At 54.2% G+C, this 18,754-nt stretch overlaps 1 protein-coding gene across 2 annotated transcripts; it reads left to right on the top strand.

Moving 5' to 3' along the window:
• The first annotated feature begins 58 nt into the window (after nucleotides 1-58).
• Nucleotides 59-17,772, top strand: TMEM43 (transmembrane protein 43). Of its 2 annotated transcripts, XM_004442936.3 has the most exons (12): nucleotides 59-247; nucleotides 4,283-4,432; nucleotides 5,346-5,480; nucleotides 6,106-6,200; nucleotides 6,996-7,045; nucleotides 7,330-7,399; nucleotides 8,179-8,249; nucleotides 9,110-9,231; nucleotides 9,504-9,578; nucleotides 10,175-10,276; nucleotides 13,299-13,416; nucleotides 15,808-17,772. In XM_004442936.3, the coding sequence occupies exons 1-12, from the start codon at nucleotides 236-238 to the stop codon at nucleotides 16,008-16,010; spliced, it is 1,203 nt and encodes a 400-aa protein (XP_004442993.1). In that variant the 5' UTR covers nucleotides 59-235; the 3' UTR covers nucleotides 16,011-17,772. The 2 variants fall into 2 exon arrangements, with proteins under 2 accessions (XP_004442993.1, XP_087287710.1); XM_087431584.1 differs by lacking the exon at nucleotides 9,504-9,578.
• Nucleotides 17,773-18,754: the final 982 nt, after the last annotated feature.

Below are 18,754 nucleotides of genomic sequence, written 5' to 3'. Positions count from 1 at the left end.
TGTAGCTAAAGCGCCTGACCCTGGACTACATTTTCCAGGAGGCCGTGCGGCGCGCATGAGCAGAAAAGCTGGGGGCCCATGGGGCGGTAACCTACTGGCGTGTCTCCTCTGGTTCTGGGCTTAACGCAGGTTGTCGCAGTTCTCACGCAGAGGAGAGGCAACTGGACCCCGCACTCGGGCCGTAAGCCCCCTTCTTAGCTGAGCAGAGCGACGGGGCGGCGAGCTGGGTACTACCATGGCCGCGAACGTGAGTGTCTCCTGGTCCGCCGGGCCACACCCAGACTTCCCCATCAGCCGCGGCCTCCTCTTCCCCGCAGGGCCGCCGAGGTCCATTTTGCTTGTCTGACCCTTGTCGGGGCGGCCATCCCCAAACCCTCTGCGTGCCCGTTTCTGTGCCTCCGGCAGCTAGTCCGTCCGTTCTTTTCTCTTAGCCTGTCCGGATTCCTTTCGGTCCACCTCATCCTCGGGTCGCGGGTTTGTGGGGAGGGAGGCTCCGGACGTGTTGTTCCCGGCGTTGGGATTTGCTTGTGCGCGGCGCCTCCCCGCAGCCCCTCCGTTCCTTCCCTCTGCCCGCCTGGGCCCTCGGGGTTCTCAGATTTGCGGACTCGGAGAGCTGGTCGGGACCTCGGAGAGAGGGCCTTCCGCGGGAAGGGTGGGGAAGCCGAGACCGCCCAGGTGGAGCTCTCCAGCAACGGACAGACAGGCGGGCTGTCCGGCGGTGCCGCTGTCCGGGCGGGCACTGAGCTCCCCGCCCTCGGCGGTATGTAAACCGAGGCTGTGATGCTGTAAAGGGGCGTAGGCTAGGTCGGGAGCGGAGGAGTTAGGATGACTGTGAGAGGGAGCATTTCCCTGCTCTCGGGCCCCTCGTCTTCCTAGCGTGGATTTGGTTAGAGAGGCCCTGGCAGAAGATGGTTCCCTTCCAAAGGCTGCAGGCCTCTTCTCCCCACATCCAGCCAGAATCTTTCCATTTAAGCCCAACATTCATTCAACAAACCGAGCAGCACCTCCCACCAGGGCGCTGGGTGTGGGAGAAGCTGGTGACTCACCACTCCGATCCTCTGTGAAAGTGCTTCTGGAGCCAGCTCGGGAGCCCTGCCAGCCCCCGACAATCCCTCCCTCCTGCTTTGGTGGAGCGTCCTGGCTACTCTCCCCTGGCCTGTTACACCCCCTTTTCAGGCCCCTCCTCTGTCCCTAGGCATCCTCTGTGCCGCCCCCCCCCCCCACCGGCAGGAAGCCAGGGTTTGTGTCACCCACAGCCGTAGCACACTCTGCCTGGTGTTAGAGTTGTCTAGGAGGCCTTGGAGCCTTGAATGCTGCACCAAGAAAAGCCTCAGAGGTGGTCTGTGAGACCCAGGGTCTGCCCGGGAGAGGCAGGCCACATCATGGGAACGTGTCGTGGGAAGGTGCTAAAGACTGCAGGCTCTGGAGTCAGGCCGACCTGGGGGCCAGTCCAGAGTCTTCCTCTCAGTAGCTGTGTGGCCTCAATCTCTTGCTGTTTATATTTCATCAAAGGATCTGTTACTGTGAAGTTTAAGGGAGACTGTGCATAGTAGGTACTTAAGGCATCAAAAAAAAGCCTATCTTCACAATCCTGGTGGGCAGAGACCACCTCAAGTATGTTGGGACCTGACCTTCGCCAAGGAATGTAGATGAATTTGCTTATCCTCTCCTCCCAAACCTTGGTTGATTCATCCAGTAGCTGGGTGCACATTTGGAGGAGCCACCAGGGCTGGTGAGGAAGAAAGATCTGAAGATGGTAGGGTGGAGCAGGGAGGCGACAGAATTCTTACTCAGTGTAACAGTTGTCCTGTGATGGAGGTACTGTTACCATCTCCATTTTATAAGTGAGTAAACAGGATCAGAGAGGTAGTGCAACTCACCCAGGGTTACACAGCAAGTGATTTTCAGGGCCTATGTGTCGACATCTGTTCCCACCACTCATTGCTCATTGCTTCAGTCCTTGAGTGCTGGGACTGGGAGGGTATATGTCACTGAGGATATATATATGTATTTAACACACATCAAGGAGCCAACATCAAGATCAGGGGCTTAAAGATGGCCTTGAAGAGAAGGAAGAAAGGCATAGGAGGGTGCCCCTCCAGCTAGGGGAGGGGGTGGGTAGTGAGGAGTGGGCAGGGAGGAAAGTCCGTGAGCCTCTGTATTTGCTGGGAGCTGGATTCAGAATGTGGGCTGGGTGTGTCATGTCACTGGGTGTGTCATACTCCTAAGCGGGAAGTAGCAGGACCAGCTTCTTTTCTTGACCCGTCCTGCCTGCAGCTGGCCCCCCATGGTCGCCTCTCATTACAGTGCAAGAAGTGAGGAATGCAGCCCAGGGCAGAGTGGCAGGAGAGTGGCCTTGGGCTGCCCGGATTTGAATGCTAACTCCATCTGTCAGAAGCTAAGTGATCTGGGCTGATGGCTTCACTGCTGAGCCTCCGTTTTCTCATCTGCGAAGTGGGGGAGTGATAGCGCCCACCTCCTTGTGCTTGCACGTGACTGGCCTGTGAGAGACTGGTGTGTTTGCCACTGTCATCATTATGATGGCTGGTGGTCACCTACCTGCCTGCAGCAAGTTGCTCCGCTAATGTTTCCAAATGGCATGGAAAGTCAAGACCATTTCTGAATGCAGTGGACATTGGTCCCTGGCAGGCCTGGGCTCGTGGCATTTGGGGAGAATTCAGAGAACATGGCCTTCACCTGTTTCAAGCAGAGGCTGACTGGAATCTCTCCTCTGATCCCCCCAGTCCTGCACTCAGGGCCTGGCTCACCCTGAGTGCTCATCTGGGAACCATTTTACATCTTTGTGGCTTATGTCAGCTCATCCCCAGCCTTGGTACCAGCCTTGGTATCAGTTACAGAGAAAGCTGATAACCTTCCACCAGTTAGAAGCTGTGCCGTGCTTACTGTGCCCTAGGCACTGAGCCAGCTGATAATTACGTCCTCTGGTTCTCCCCACAACCCTCCATGTTGAATTATTATCCTCATTTTACCGATGAGGAAATGGAGGGCACCGAGGGGTTGAATTGCTTGCCCGAGGTCTCCTGGCTGGTGCACGGCAGAGCCTGGATGCAAACCCAGTCTTCTGGCTGCAGAGTCCTGCCCTTGATGACGACACTCTCGACAGCAGCGGACACACTCCAAACCATCCTTCTGTTATTGGCTGGATAAAGCCTGATCCACTGATTCTGGATTTGAGGCCTACCATGAACCCACCGAGACGTGCCTAGCTGCCTTTGTCTCCTCCCCACACCTGCCACGACCCAGCCAGAGCAGATAGGCAGCTGTTCCCTGAGAAGCAATTCCTCCTTCCTCACCATTGCTCATATAGTTCCGCCTGCTGGGGATGCCCTCAGCCCAGGGTCTGCCTCTGAGAGCTCACTCACATCCCTCCTACAGGGAGCCTGCCCTGATCCCCCAGCAGGAAGGGGTCACTCCTTTAGCACTGGATTCGCTTCTCTCACCAGACACTCAGCATGGCCTAGTGCTGTTTGTGCTGTGACTCAATGGCCCTAAAGCCTCTCTACCCCTACAAGGCCCATCACAGCCCTCTGGAAGTTCAGCCACTGTTTGGTGAATTGAATTAAAAATGTATCTCTAATCACCTGTTTTTAAAACAATTTGGCAGTTTCTTAAAAAACATATATCTTCCCTCTGATCCAGCAGTTCCCCTCCTAGGTATCTATGCGATACCTAAGGGAAATGGAAGCACACGTCTGCATAAAGACATGTCCATGAACGTTCATGGAAGCGTCATTCATAATATCTAAGAACTTGAAACAACCAAGATACCCTTCCACTGGGGAATGAATCAAGAAACGTGTGCTCTTCCGTGGCCCACTGATCAACCAGGAAAAGGAGCAAGCCACTGCCATACCCAGCACCACAGAGATGGACCTCAGGAGCACCATGCTGAGTTAAAGGATCTGGACAAAAGAGAGTGTGTGCTGTACGATTCCATTTATACCAAGTTCTGGAAGAGGCAGAACTAATCTACAGTGATACAAATTCAAATGGTTGTACCTCCAGAGGGTGGGGAGAGGGGAAGATTGGCAGGGAAGGGACACAAGGAAACTTCCTGGGGTGACAGAAATGTTCTGTATCTCCGTCTGGCTGTTGGTCAGATGGGGGATGCATTTGTCAAAACCTGTCAAACTGTACACTTAATATCTGCGTTTTTACCATACGTAATTAAAAATCAATAAAAACTGAGTATAAATAAATAGGAAAATTCAATTTATTTTTAACGCCAATTTTCATTGTGAGTTTTTTTTTTTTCCTTCAGTATTCCAGTTCGAGTAAGAGGAGAGAACATGTCAAAATTACGACTGACCCCCAGCCAGGCTTCCTGGAGCGGCTGAGTGAGACCTCGGGTGGAATGTTTGTGGGGCTCATGACCTTCCTGCTCTCCTTCTACTTAATTTTCACCAATGAGGTAAAATGTTCTGGGTCCCTCTGTGCAGATTGAGGGTCCCACAGCATCAGGAGCAAAGGCTCTGAATCTAGTGGCTGGATTTGGTAATGAGGGCCTAGATTTTACAAATGATGGGGGGGGCGGTGCGTGCTGAATTAATCAGAATTCTTTCTGTTGTGACCCACCTCACAACTGACATAAGCAAGAAGTGAAATGGATCATTTTACTCACCTGAAATCCTTGGCATAGTACCAGCTTCAGGCATGGTTAGATCCAGGCATTCATGCTGGGTCACCAGGAATCTCCATTTCTCCATCTCTTGCCTGTTTCTCTCTGTTGTGGATTTTTCTTTGGCAGGCTCTCCCTTTGTGGTGGCACAAGTGGCCCGGCAATCCAGAGTCACATCCAACCAGCTTAGCAACCCCAGAGAAAAGAGGAACCGTCTCTTTCTAAATCAGTTTAGCAGAAGTCGCAGGGAGATCTCTCAGTGTCTGGCTTGGGTCTTAGTCCTCTCTCTGAACCAGTCCCTCTGGCAGTGGACACATGTTCTGATTCGCTAGGCCTGGGTCGCATAATTTGGACAGCTGTACCGATCGGCCCGTGTAAACCACATGGACCGAGAGAAGCGGGGGGAGGAAAAGGCAGAGGAAAATGAGGGAAGGAGAGACAGGGCAGGCAAAAGCACAGCTGTTCCCAACACGGGGGTGGTCCTGAGATTGGCAGTGGGGTGGCGGGACAAGGTCTGCTGAGAAAAGCAGGAATCCTGGGGTCCAGTCCCAACTCTGCCCCTTGCTACACCTCAGTTTTCCAACCGTGAAGTGGGGAGATCAGTCTCAGTGCTCCCTTAGGCCCCATCCTGCCCTGACAGACTGCAGTAAGCACAATGGTGTAAGCCATGCCTAAGTTGTTGAAGCCTCACTCCCCTTGCTCATAGGGCCGTGCCTTGAAGACAGCAACCTCCCTGGCCGAGGGCCTCTCACTTGTGGTGTCTGCTGACAGCATCCACACTGTGGCTCCAGAGAACGAGGGAAGGCTGGTGCACATCATTGGGGCCCTGCGAACGTCCAAGGTAGGTTGGGCGATGGCTGTGACCTGCCGGAGGCTGGGGGCGCCTTGCTGGATAGTTTCTGGGTGAGGATTTTGAAAGCATGGGCTTTGGAGATGGACACACATGGGTGTGATTTCTGACTCCACCACTCAGCAGCTGTGTGGACCCATCACTCCTGGGTCTCAACATCTTCATCTGTAAAATCGGGAGAATAATTATAACAAACTCAGAGGCCAGTTTGAAGATTCGAGGGATTTAGTAGCTAACCTCTTGGTACAGTGCCTGGCACGTGGTGCGAGGTTTACAAACGGTTGTGATTAGCTCGTGTGTCCAGTACAAGGCTACAAGGGTCCACTGGTTACTGAACCTCTCCTGTTTGAATACCAAGTACGTGTCGTTGGCACCTTGCCATTGGGCCATGCAGCCTGATCCTGTCGTGTGAGGCTCATGGTCACAGAGGAGTGCTGAGAACTGGGAACAGGCGGCTTCACTCCATTCTCGCTCGTGAAGCAGCCGTGGAACTCCCATCCCGCTCCCGCTCTCCTTGCCGGTTTCTCTTCCAGTCCAGCTTCCCTGGAGCTCGGCCCTCTGGGCTAATGTGAGGGTTAGCCTTTATTCTTCTTGGTTTCTTTGAATCTTTTTGAAGCTCTTGTCTGATCCAAACTACGGGGTCCACCTTCCGGCTGTGAAACTGCGGCGGCACGTGGAGATGTTCCAGTGGGTGGAGACAGAGGAGTCCAGGTGAGGTGCAGCTGTTAGGATGACATGCAGGGTGCTTTCATTGTGACGCTTCTAAAATTTCAAGTATAAAATCTTCCTCTCAGAGAAATGCCCAATTATGCCAGAATTATTAGCCAGTGATCTTTTGTTTGGAGATGGCAGGAATCTAAGGCAGAGTGGCTCAGGGAAGAAAGGGGGAGTGATTGGTTCATCATCTAGGAAGTTATCCAGGGATGCCCATGCTTGAGCCGTGACCAGCTCCGGGCTGCAAACAATGCTTTCCCGTGCATTGGTTCCATCTTCTCTCCTGTGAGGGGCAGAGGTGGCCTCCCAGCTACATCCTGTCAGTTCTGACAGAAGTCTCAGGGTAGGCCATCACTGGCCAGGCTGGGGTCACCTGGAGCTGAGCCACATGGACTCTGAGTGAGGGGAGGGGAGGTGGCTGGGGCAGCCAGGGCAGCTCAGCTCAGCTTGGAGAAGGGCAGCTGCAGGGCCTCCCCCAGGCTGTCCTGGAGCAGAGGGTGCAGGCAGATCTCTGAGCCCAGAGGGCAGGTCTGGGCCCCTTGGCGTGAGCCAGTGGAGATGGATTTCAGCTCCCGATGAGAAAGCTCTTGTCTCCAGTCAGGGCCTTCGAGGGATGGAAGTGGCTTTCTGCCAGGGAGTGAGCACCCCGTCTCTGGGCTGGTGCGGACAAAGCCTGCTCCACTGGGGAGTTTGACCTGGTCTTCCCGAGTTGCTTCCTGTTAGAGATGCTTAGAGATTGGAATGCCTCAGGAGTGAAGGGCTGACCCTGGGGCTGCCTTGCTTTCCCTGCAGGGAGTACACCGAGGATGGGCAGGTGAAGACAGAGAGGAGGTACTCCTACAGTGAGTACTGGGCCCCACCCTCCCGGGCCACGCCTCAGTCTGGCGTGTCCCTGTGCGCACGTGCTGTCTGCTTTTAGCAGAGGCTGATGCCAGCGGGAAGGGCACAGAACCAGGCGTGGGGATCCCTGGGTGCCGGTCCTCAGGGTCCTGCTCTCCTATCCCTCCAGCGAGGCTCCAGGAGCTGCACCTTTGGCCCCCAAGTGACCACGAGTTTGGATAAGAGAATGTGGGGCCAGTGGCCACTCTTACCACGGTTTCTGAGTTTTTCCCTCTCCTTGCAATAGACACCGAATGGAGATCGGAGATCGTCAACAGCAGAAACTTCGACAGAGAAATTGGCCACAAAAACCCTAGGTGAGAACTGGACCCCAGGCCTGAGCACAGCCTCGCGTGCCACTGGCAGGTCCCAGCCTCAGCTCCCTCATCTGAGTAATGGGATTGAGTTACTTCTGCCTCATGAGTTGATGGAAGGGTGGGACGTGGTTCTGAGGCCAGCTCCTGTGCTGGGCTCCAGGAACACAGAGAGGCAAGAGCCGACGTCTCTGACCCCAAACAAGCTCCCCTCAAACAGGTCACAAGTATAAGGCTTGGCCTGAGTGCCTAAGGGCATTTGCATGTACCGCACCAGTGGAGCACTTTACCAATTAGCCATGGGGCTGGGAGGACAATCAGGAAGGGCTTTCAGGAGGCAGTGGCATTTGATCTGGGCCTTCAGAGGATTTTGGCAGAGGGTGGTTAGCAGCTCAGGGACGTGGGGATGGTGAAGCGGGCATAAAGCTGGAGCACAGCTGCCTGCAGCCGTGGGCAGGGCTGTGCCAGGAGAGGCCTAGAATGTGTACAGTGGATGCTACCTGGAGCTGGGAAGTGAGGGTGTGAAGGCCACGGAAGGTCCGTCTGACGGCTGGCAGGAGTCTAGGCAAGAGACCTCCAAAGCTCTGGGGGACAGGAGACAGAGCGAGGGCACCCTGTCCAGGGAGTGGAGCAGGTGGTGAAAACAAGATGTCTGCAGTGCCTGGGCTGGTCTGGACTTGCAGGAGCCCCCTAGATGGGGACCCTTCCTAGCACAACCCAAAGGGACCAGACAGCTCCCACGTGCTGCCCGCTCCACTGACAGCACCCTCTCTCTCCCACAGTGCCATGGCAGTGGAGTCATTCACGGCAACAGCCCCCTTCGTCCAAATTGGCAGGTTTTTCCTCTCGGCAGGTAAGTCTCCAGCCCCTTCAGGCGAGCCAGCAGCAACCCAGAGGCCCTGTGCTTCCACGCGGTCGCCCCCCAGCACTCAGCCCTCAGGTGGTTAAAGGGGTCCACACTGCCCTAGGCAGGGGATCAGCTGGCACTTTCCCAGCATCACACTTTGGGCCAGGGTGAAGGCAGATCCCCAGGGTGCAAGGGACTCATGTAGAGCACCCCTACCCCAGCCAGGTTCCTCTGAAACCCGGCTCTTCCGGGGAATGAGTGCCAGGCGCTGCTGCAAGTTCTGACCAGAGAGAGCCAAGAGCCCTTCCTCAGGGTGCCCTCGAGCCAGCAGTAGAGACAAGGCTGCCCCTGAGGGCTTCACTTCTGAGCCCCACCTGGCATCCAACCCTGTACCAGGGAGGGGGTGATTCATCACAGGCCGCTCCCAAGTGACTCCAAGAGAAGCTTGCAAGGGACAAGGCAGCATCACCGCCCCAGTAACTCCTGGGGCTCTGTCAAGTGCTCTCTGCAGCAGGGGAGCCAGGCTGGGAAACAGGTGACTGGAGGCAAGGTGGGATGGGTCCAGGGCTAGGGCCATTCCCAGAACTGTGGTCACTCTGGATGGGGAGAGGGGACAGGGAAGGCTTTCTGGAGGAAATGGGGCTGGCAGAAGAGAAGCTGTGCAAGAGGTGGGTTGGAGAAGGGCGCTCCAGGTGGGAGAGCGTGTTCGCGAAGGCCCCAAGGGGCATGAGCCAGGAGGCAGCAGCATGGCCGGGCTGTGAGGTGTGTATGAGGGCGCGCTGGGAAGGGTGTCAGGCTGAGGGGTTTGCAGACCGAGGGTGTTGCAGTTTGCACACCACTGTTTCTAACCACCCCACTTCTCTCAGGCCTCATTGACAAAATCGACAACTTCAAGCCGCTGAGCCTGTCCAAGCTAGAGGACCCCCACGTGGACATCATTCGCCGGGGAGACTATTTCTACCACAGTGAAAACCCCAAGTATCCAGAGGTACACACAGGGGCTTGGGCTGCTCAGATAGCAAAGATCAGGGCCTTGGAGTACCATCCCAGACAACACACAGGAGTCACATTCCTGCTATAGACTCTGATTCGATTTCGTTGAATCCACAGCTGCACTCATCCAAATGAAAAGGGAGAGGAGAGGCATTCTAGGTGATGGGACCGTCTGAGCCGAGGCGTGGAGGCTTCGACGGCGCCGTGGGCCCAAGCCCAGGCTGACTGCCACCTGCCTCGCTCACCTCACTTCTCTCCCACCCCCAGGTCGGAGACCTGCGCGTCTCCTTTTCCTATGCGGGGCTGAGTGGCGATGACCCCGACCTGGGCCCAGCTCACGTGGTAATCCAGCTCCCCCAGGGCAGACTAAGGCAGGGCTTCCTACCCTTCCTGGGCACAGGCATCTTGGACAATGTTGTGAATGCTTCAGACCCTCCCTCCAGGAAATGCTTTCATGTGCTCACTTTCACATACAGTCGGGCATGCCTTTGAGCAGTTTCAGATGGCAGTCCCCCACAGCCATCTGTGGGCATCCATGGACCCTATGTTAAGAGCTGCACTTCTAGAGGGATCTCATAATTATGCCTAATGAGGGTTCTTCCTATCCCATGCAGCCCCTCTTCCCCCAGCCCGTTTTTTTGCTCTGTAAATACTTGGTCTCATGTTCCTGACCCTGTCATGTGCAGTCCCAGCCCCACCCCCAGCCCTGCTCTGCCCCGAATCCTGCTTCTGCCTGGGTCCTCCCTGAAGCTCCGAATGGAGCAGCTTGGCCGACCTCGGGGGGCTGGTGTACCCCAGGCAGATGTGTGGAGAGAGAGGCTCCAGGGCTGGCAGGGGTGTCCTCACTCACTCCCCTAGTTGGCACACAGTGCGGAGGGATGCGGGCACCGGGCGGACTGATGACCCCCCTCAGCTCTAACACTAAATTCTCTGGCCAGGTCACCGTGATAGCCCGGCAGCGGGGTGACCAGCTGGTCCCATACTCCACCAAGTCCGGGGACACCTTGCTTCTCCTGCACCACGGGGACTTCTCTGCAGAGGTGAGTTGCTGCTGCCTCCTGTGTGATGGAGGGACAGGCTGGTCCTTCACTCCAGAGGTTATTTAATAAGCTCCTGCTACTAGAGGGCACAGCCAGTGCAATGAGGCAAGAGAAGGAAACAGAAGGAATAAGAATCTCCCTGTGTGTGCAGACTGGGCCAGGCACTAAGGACAGACCAGTGAGCAACACAGACCCATCCCTCACAGGCTTGCCGTCGTGCAGAGAGAGTGAGGACAGCTGGTGCTGAGCGGGGTGAAGGGGAGGCAGACGCTCCGAGACAAACAGACCTGATGACAGAAATCTGCTTCAGCAGTGGTCAGGGAAGGCCTCACTAAGTGACATTTTTGCTGAGTCCCAAGTGAAAAGAAGCGGCCAGAGCTGGGAGTCGGGGTCAGCCAGTCGTTCAGGCGGGACAGGGTTCACCTCGCCAGGGGCACCAGGGGTGCCCGTGTGGCCACTGCCCAGAGGGGAGGGCATAGGGGAGGTGAGGCTGAGGAGTGGGCAGAGGCCCCTGTGTGGAGTGGGCTGCTGCTTTAAGAGTATCAGGGGGACGGTGAGAGGTTTGAGCTGCAGAGTCCCAGGACTGGGTGAGGGAGGGCGAGCGCCTCACGGACAGCAGTCCCAGAGCTAGTGGGCAGCCGGGTCCCCACCTATAAAACGGGGAGGGTCATGCTCACCTCAGTCCCGAGGAGAAGCGGTGCACAGATGTGCTGGTCAGTTCAATTGCATGCCTTAAAAGTGAGCCTTTCTTCTCTGGGCAGGAAATCGTACTCTGTAACAGAAAAATACAGTTTGACTTGCTTGATGTACACAGCATAGCACTGGCGGGACGTTCCATGCTTGCCTTGAATAGGACTGCGGGGTTTTCATCCAGAATCGGCTCGAAAGAGAAAGGCAGCGGGCAGGGCAGGCGGCAGGGCTTAGCTGTGCCCCTTTGGACCCTGTCCTCGGTCCCTCAGCTGTCATCCTTCTCACTTCAGCCTCCAGCCCCAGGGTGGTACAGGGGCTGTGCCTCCTCCTCTGGCCAGGACTAGGGTGTGGTCGAGCTGCGGCCCAGGAGCCCAGTTACCAACCTCAGGGCGGGGCTGCCACCTCTAGCCTGGCAGGCCGAGTCACCCTCTCCACCTGCAGCTCCCAGGGCCCCTAAGGAGTTTTTAACATTAGGAGGCCCTGTCCAGGCCTTGCTCTCTCTCCCAGAGCCCCAGCCCTGCCCTAGGCTTCCAGCCTCCTGCAGGTGGAGGCCCAGGTCTCAGAGCCGCCCCCCCAGAGAGGAGTGGTGGGGCTCCTGGCTTGGATAACTCCCAGGAGGGAAGGCTCTGACGGTGCAGACGGGCGGGTGCAGTGTGGGGTCTCTGCCAGGCAGGGAGAGTAGGCCCTGAGCTGAGGAGGCAGCCCAGGGCCCTGAGCAGAAACCCAGAGCCTGCAAGTCGGGATGCCCATGTCCAGTTCTGGGGCCAGAGAGTGCAGTGAGGACAAGCAGGGATGCTGCCTTCCGCTGGCTGTGGGACCTGAGCCAGCTGTTTATCCTCTCTGAACCTGTTGCCTCATCTGGAAAATGGAAATTTTTTGAATTGTTATTATTACCTCTACCTTCTTTCATTGTTGTGAAGATACTTCATTCCTTCATTCAGCATGTTTTTATTGAGCACCAGGGACATAGTGAGGGACAAAACAGACATGGTGCCTGCCCTCAAGCCTATAGCTTATTAGTTAACTGCTTAGGGTGAGACCCTGAGCGGGTTACTTATCTCAGAGCCTCAGTTTCCTCTTCTGTAAAATGGAGATAAGTGTGCCTACCTCAGCAAGTTATTTTGGATTAAATAAGATAAGACTTATAAAGCACTTAGGACAGTGACTGGTAAATAGTGAGCGATAAGTTTTAGCTATCATTACCTTTATTGTAGATAATGCCAAGGGAGCCCGATTGAAGTCGGGGGTCAGGGAGGGCTCTCTGAAGAAAGGGCACTTAAGCTGATACTGGAAGAGTGTGTAGGAGCCCACGAGGCAGGATTGGGTGTGTGCAGAGGCCGCGAGGCAGGAGGACACTGGACCTGGTCTCTGGACAGGCAGCCAGTGGGGCTGGGGCTCAGGAGAAGGTGGTGAAGGGGCCAGAAGCAGGGAGCCAGTGGGGAGGAGGCTACTGCAGTGGCCCAGGCGAGAGACGGTGACAGCACATGTGAGGGATGACGCTGGTGAGAGAAGATTTGGGGAAGTGTGGACACAGTGTTGACAGGACTTGCTGATGGCCTGGATGGGGGGTGGTGAAGGGAGGAGCAAGGCAAGTTTGACACCCAGATTCCGGCTTGTGCAGGTGGGTGGGTGGTTGTCCCATTTGCTGATGGAGACGATGGAGAGGAGCGGGTTGGGGTGGAGGCTCCAGTGTCATTGTTGGACGTGCCCAGACATCAAGTGGAGATGTCTCCTAGGTGGTGGGAACCACGGGGGGAGGCCCAGAAAGGTGCCAGAGCTGCGGCTCTAAATGAGGGGCCCGGGCGTGGAGGTGGGTTCCTGGGGAGGGAGTGGAGACTGAAGCAGCTGAAGGATTTCAGCGTTTGAAGGACAGCAAGAGGGAAGGAGCAGCCTGAGAAGTAGGAGGGAAACAGGAGAGCGAGGTGGCCCCGTCACTGAGAAACGTGTCCCAGGTGGAGTCGGACACCATACACAAAGCTTGTCCCATGGGGCTGGCACACACACTCAGACGTCGCCACTGTAGTGGGTGGTGACCAGTGACCCATGAGGTGCTGCTGCAGTATGGAGGAGGGTGAAGCTCTTTCCAGATGAGACAGTGGGCTAAGGACTCTCGAAGGAGGTGGGCAGTGATCTGAAGAGGGCCCATACCTCCCACAAAGGTGTCTGCCTTGCTCCGCGCCGTCCCAGGTGGGAGAGGCCCTGACACCAGGGTGGGAGATGTGCCCTTCTCTCCCGCTGGTCTGTTCATAAGTGGCCAACAGCGCCTGGGTTGGCGTGCCTCCCTCAGAGACATGAGATGTGACCCCTCCCTCCTGCCTACCTTGTCCTGCAGGAGGTGTTTCGTAGAGAGCAGAAGAGCAACTCCATGAAGACATGGGGCCTGCGGGCCGCCGGCTGGATGGCCATGTTTATGGGCCTCACCCTCATGACACGGATCCTCTATACCCTGGGTAGGTGTGGAGAGACAGGGCTGGGGGATCTGGCCCGCCCTTACAGCCCCATGTGCCTCCACTGTGCCGCTGACACCATCATCTGTCAGCTTTTCTGGCCTGATGGCCTGCTCCTTGGGCAGAGGAAGGCAGGCGTGAGGGACAAGGTGCTTCCGGGCTGCAGGGAGGGTGGGTGCCGACTCCCGGGAGGCTGGTTTAGCTTCCGTGATCCGAGGGTCTGGCCCGTCTGGCCCTCACTTGCTCACTCACTTGCTCATTCCTCCATCCCTTCCTTCCACAACGAACAGCCGTGGTGAGCAGGCTGGCCAGTCTGTGTGAGCCAGACCTGAGATCTGTGAAATCAGAGCTCTGGATACTTGGGCTGTTCCTCTGTCTCAGCTGCAGGTACCTCACACTTAACCTGCAGAATTTCAGGAAATGTTTGGCAAATAAGAAACACTCAAAAACTGTTATGGCTTCCCTTTCCACCCCAAAACCTGGGCTAGGTTTGGGGCAGCCAGCAAGTCTGGAGCACGAGGGAGAGTTTGCTGGCCTTCTCACTTGGCCTGGGGTTGGCACCAGTGAGCCCAGTAGTTGCCTGAGTGACCCAGCCTGGCCCAAGACTGAGCGCCAGGGTGACTAAGTGCTGGGCCTAGACTGTAGCTCCGGGAGGATGGGGCTCCTCAGGGGACTTTCCATCCAGGCCTTTACCCTAGTGTGTCCCTATCCAGTCAGACAATTCTGTCCTGCCTTCTCTGGGCCCCCACACAACCTCTCTCCCACTTACCCTTCGCAGCTGAGGAGAGGTCTGGCAGCAGTCCGTCCCAGCCTGGCAGAGCTGGGAGGGCCACTGCCCTCATTCTGCAGATGGGAATCTGAGGCCCACGGAGAGAAAGGACACTTCCTCTCAGGCTTTCCTTGGATGGCTGAATTGTGCTCAGAAAGGCCAGCCGCATCTTGGGCACCATTCGGGAGAGAATAGAATTTGAACAGAATCCTGTCTTTCTTTTGCTCTAAGCCCATCGTGGCTGTGTGACCTTGGACAGGCCTTTTTCCCTCTCAGAGCCTCAGTTCCCCTATCATCAAGATGAGGAGTTTGGAGTCTGTCTCAGAGGGTCCTTCTTTGAATCTCTGACGGTCTGTGATCCTCTGATTCTCTCCACATCTGGCATGCTGACACTCCAGGGGCAGGACAGATGGCAGAGCATGCCGGGATCCAAAGTGCAGGTGGGGAGATTGAGGAAGCTACAGTGCAGCATCCATTCATTCCTCCATTCATTAAGTACTTACTGAGTGCCTGCTGTGTGCCAGACACAGCTCTAAGCCCTGGAGACCATGCAGGGAGCAGGACAGACAAGGTCCCTGTCTTCTCAAGGCTTAGAGCAATGGCTAAGAGCTTAGGCTCTGGGCTCAGACAGCCTTGAGTTTCCATCCTGGCCCTGGCACTTTCTAGCTGTAGGACTTTGGGTGAGTTGAACTCCCTGGGTCTCAGTGACCTTGTGGGTAAAGTGAGGTTAAGAATAGTATCCACCTTGCAGGGTGGGCAGGAGGGTTTGATGAGATGGTGCATATGGTCCCTGACACAAGGTCAACACTCAACATGAACTCTGCTTGTTATGAGGGCCAAGTAGGGATGCTACATGGGAAGAGACCAAGATGAGCCATGTGCTGACCTGCAGGGTCCTATAGTCATGGCAGGGCACCAGGGCTTGCTCTGCAAACCCGATGGTACCAGGCGACTGGGGCCTCCTGGGAACTGAGTAAAGACCCCTCAGAGGACATCAGCTACAGAATGCCAACCTGGAGAGGCTAGCCAGGCCAAGGACAGGGTAATGCTTTATGGATTTAGCTGGATCCTAGACTTTATCATATTGGGGCAACAGCCTGTGAGATTCCTTGAGGCAAGGGCCAGCTTAGGCTAATTTATTTCCCTCAGCCCCTGCACAGAGCCAAGCACATAGGTAATTGGTAATGACTTGCTGCATGAATGAACAGACACCTCCAGGAATGGCTGAGGGGCCCAAATGGCCACCACAGAAGCTTCCACCCACAGTCTTTGTGAGTGTGCAAGCTAACAGGGTATTTGGCAGTGTTACAGGCCACTGTCTTTATATTGGCCTCAGACTGACATCAGATAGAAAGCTTACAAAGCACTTTTGCATGCCTTCTCCCCTGGAGCAGTGGCTCAGAAAATGTGCCCAGCCACGCAGCTCGGGGGTGGGGCGCTCCTTCTCTAGTGGATTTCTAGTCCTCATTAGGTGGTTATTTGCCTTCTACCACTGACCCACTCCTCTCCTCGCTCACCTGGAGGCAAGGGCCCTTGATTGTCTAGAGACAGGAACCATCTGCCGACCTCCTGAGACATAGACCATGGTGGCCTCGGAAGCCTCACTGCCTTTCTCTTCCCCACAGTGGACTGGTTCCCCGTCTTCCGAGACCTGGTCAACATTGGCCTGAAGGCCTTCGCCTTCTGCATGGCCACCTCGCTGACCCTGCTGACCGTGGCTGCAGGCTGGCTCTTCTACAGGCCCCTGTGGGCCCTCTTCATCGGCTGCCTGGCTCTGGTGCCCGTCATCGTTGCTCGGACACGGGTGCCAGCCAAAAAGCTGGAGTGAAACAGGCCCTGGCATCCACCTGACACCCACGTGAGCCTTAGGATCCAGGTCACACCCCACCCCTGACCCCACTCCACGCCAGCATGAGTTTTGGATTCTGTACCCGCCCTGCTCTTCAAGGGGCCGGACTTGGCAGCGTGCACAGGTGTCGGGTTTGGTGTTCCTCAATTTACGTCTTCCCCACCCCTTCTCTTGCCAGTGGGCAGCTTTGGTGGGCAGAAGGCAGCTCCTGTCTGGCAGCGTGACAAGCATTCTCTCGTTTCCTTTCCTTCTCTTGAGACTGAGTGTCACCAGTTTGCACGTGTCACTTAGCTGATGTCTGCAGATGAGGCAGTGACACTCAGAGACCTGCCGCCTTATCACTCACTGCCTCTCATCCCTGGAGACAAGTGCCAGGGCTCTGCCACAGCCCCGCCGCACCCTAAAGGGCCGCCCACCATTATCTCGAAGCAGGACCAGAGTGACAAGACAAAGATAGAACTTGACGTGTTACTTAAGAGAAACCCCACAGGAGATGTCATGAGGAGAACGGGACTGTTGTCAGGCTTTACACCTGTTTTATGGTTTGACAGAATCTTCTAAGTTTGTGGCCTCTCCAGAGGCCCTGAGTTTTTGTGTAACTTCACTCTTCTACCCTAAGAGGGAGTTGTTTGAAACGATTTAAAAAACAAAACAAAAAAACCTCACGAATGAGTCACATTTCAGACTGCTAGAGAAAAACACCCTTTAATCTGTCAGTTGAAATTAATTCAGAGCACAGAAAGCTGTTAAATGGTAAGAAAAACTATTACCTCTGTTAGTATTCTGGGTCACTGGGAAGCTTTCAGATGCTTTGAAAGAAGTGTTTTCCCCCTCAGAGATGGGACTCTCCACAGGGTAGAGAAAGGCATTTCCCATCCTCTGGCCTCAGAAACTACCGATTTACTTGAACGACTTTGAGTTTTTAGTCAGCCATCGAAGGGAGAGGTTGGAAGCTTTATTATTTTAGGTGAGCCCCTCACGGTGACCCCTGCTCCACCAAATCAGCACTCAGAGGCCTGGGGTCTGCTCTAGTGGAACACCATTTGGTCTCGTTCCTTTCATCGTGGCAGTGCTCCTACACTAGCGTCTGGGCCTCACGTGGCTGCTTCTGAGGGATTCACCTATCTGTTGTGTCCCCAGCTTTACTCCTAAATAAAGCAAACCCACCCTTAATTCACTTTCTAAGTTTCACACTGTTTGAAAGATAACCTATGTTGTAACCTTTGTCTACCCTCTGTCTTTTTACTATTTGGAAACTGGCCTTCCTCGCTGGGAGTGCTTGTTTTACAAGGAAGCATTTGGTAGTCACATAAGGGTCAGGACTTCTGAAGCTAGTGATCTGATTATCTTTCTTCCTGTCCTGGATTATCTGTGCTATGAACTGAGATTCTTCGCCTTAAAAACAGCCAGCCCCAGAGACAATTCATCTGGGTTTAAGGATTGAAACAGTATTCACTACTGCTTATTAAATGAGCAGTTGCATCGAATCTCTCAACTCTTAAAGGATGCTTTTGGAAAACACAGTGTAACTAGGTGATGACAAAATACAAAATCCTTGGGATTTGGTTTGTGTAATTTTTTCTAGTGGATTTTAAATTACTGCCAATTTCAAAAGTGTTCTTAATGAGCAAAATAACGTTGAGATATTTGAAGCCGTTGGAAAATCATCATGAAATTTGTATTATCTTTGTATTTTTGATAAAAATTCAAAATAAATTTTTAAATATCTTTTGGTATAGGACCTTGCCGTTATCCCTTCTTTTTTTGCATTCTTTCTGAAATATCTATCTTAAAGATTTCAGCCATAGACTTTATTAAGAACCATATGGAGTTTTAGAACTCAGTTCTAAGTTGCTTTTAGTGGTTAAAATAGGTTTCAGTTTTTTTTACAAAAGGCAACAATATTGCTAGCATTTAGAGGCCTTATATACCAAAGCCTGCTTTGTTTTGGAGTGATTTAAAGTGAATGACTCATACTTCACCCATCTTCAGAATATGCTAGAAGAGGTGGGATGGAACCACAGCAGGATACTGTGCAAAAGGCATCATGGGCTGTGGGCTGGCACAGACCTGAGTTCTAATTCCCAAGTCTGCTGCTGATTGGCTGGCTGACAGGCTTATCAGTAATCTCTGAGCCTCAGTTTCTTCATCTGTAAAATGGGGACAATGCCTTTCCACGTCACAGGGTTGTTATGACGACTGAAATAAAGCCCAGGAAATGCCTAACACATGAACTTTTCAGTCTCTTTCGCCTCCTCTTCTGAAGCAATGGACTGCTGCTAATTTCCACTCTGAACCTAGCAATTTGAGTACTCTGTTACAAGATTTGAAGCAGGTGAATGGTAACTTCCCCAAACCTACTCTTATATTTCTCAAAACCTAATGTTTCATTTCATTTCCGTAATTCCAACTAGGAGCTGACATCCGCCTGAATAACAAGTTATTTCTGCAGAGACAGGGCGATGTCTTGACTCAACTCCCAGAAAACAAGTCACTTACTACCTCTAGGAGAGCTTGAGCTCTGGTGCAGAGTGTGAGACGGTTTCCATGGCAACCCCAGTTGTATCTCAACAAGAAGAGCCTTGCAGCCAGGTTCTTGCTGCATGTGAGTCACACTGCAAGTTTTTGTTTGTTTCCCTTGGATAAAACTGACAAATTTTCAATGGCTTCTGTCAATGATTAAAGTAACATCTCGCTTCAACACAGAAAGAGAAAAAATTCCA

The sequence above is a fragment of the Ceratotherium simum genome, chromosome 5 (genome assembly GCF_057802395.1).
Source record: "Ceratotherium simum simum isolate JZ-2026a chromosome 5, ASM5780239v1, whole genome shotgun sequence".
Taxonomy (NCBI): domain Eukaryota; kingdom Metazoa; phylum Chordata; class Mammalia; order Perissodactyla; family Rhinocerotidae; genus Ceratotherium; species Ceratotherium simum.
This window is presented reverse-complemented; position numbering and strand designations above follow the sequence as displayed.

Bases quoted from the DNA above. Each gene is read 5' to 3' on its own strand.
- TMEM43 (XM_004442936.3), top strand. The intron at 8,250-9,109 runs GTAAGTCTCCAG...CACTTCTCTCAG, and splicing joins CAGGTTTTTCCTCTCGGCAG to GCCTCATTGACAAAATCGAC. The intron at 9,579-10,174 runs GTAATCCAGCTC...TTCTCTGGCCAG, and splicing joins ACCTGGGCCCAGCTCACGTG to GTCACCGTGATAGCCCGGCA.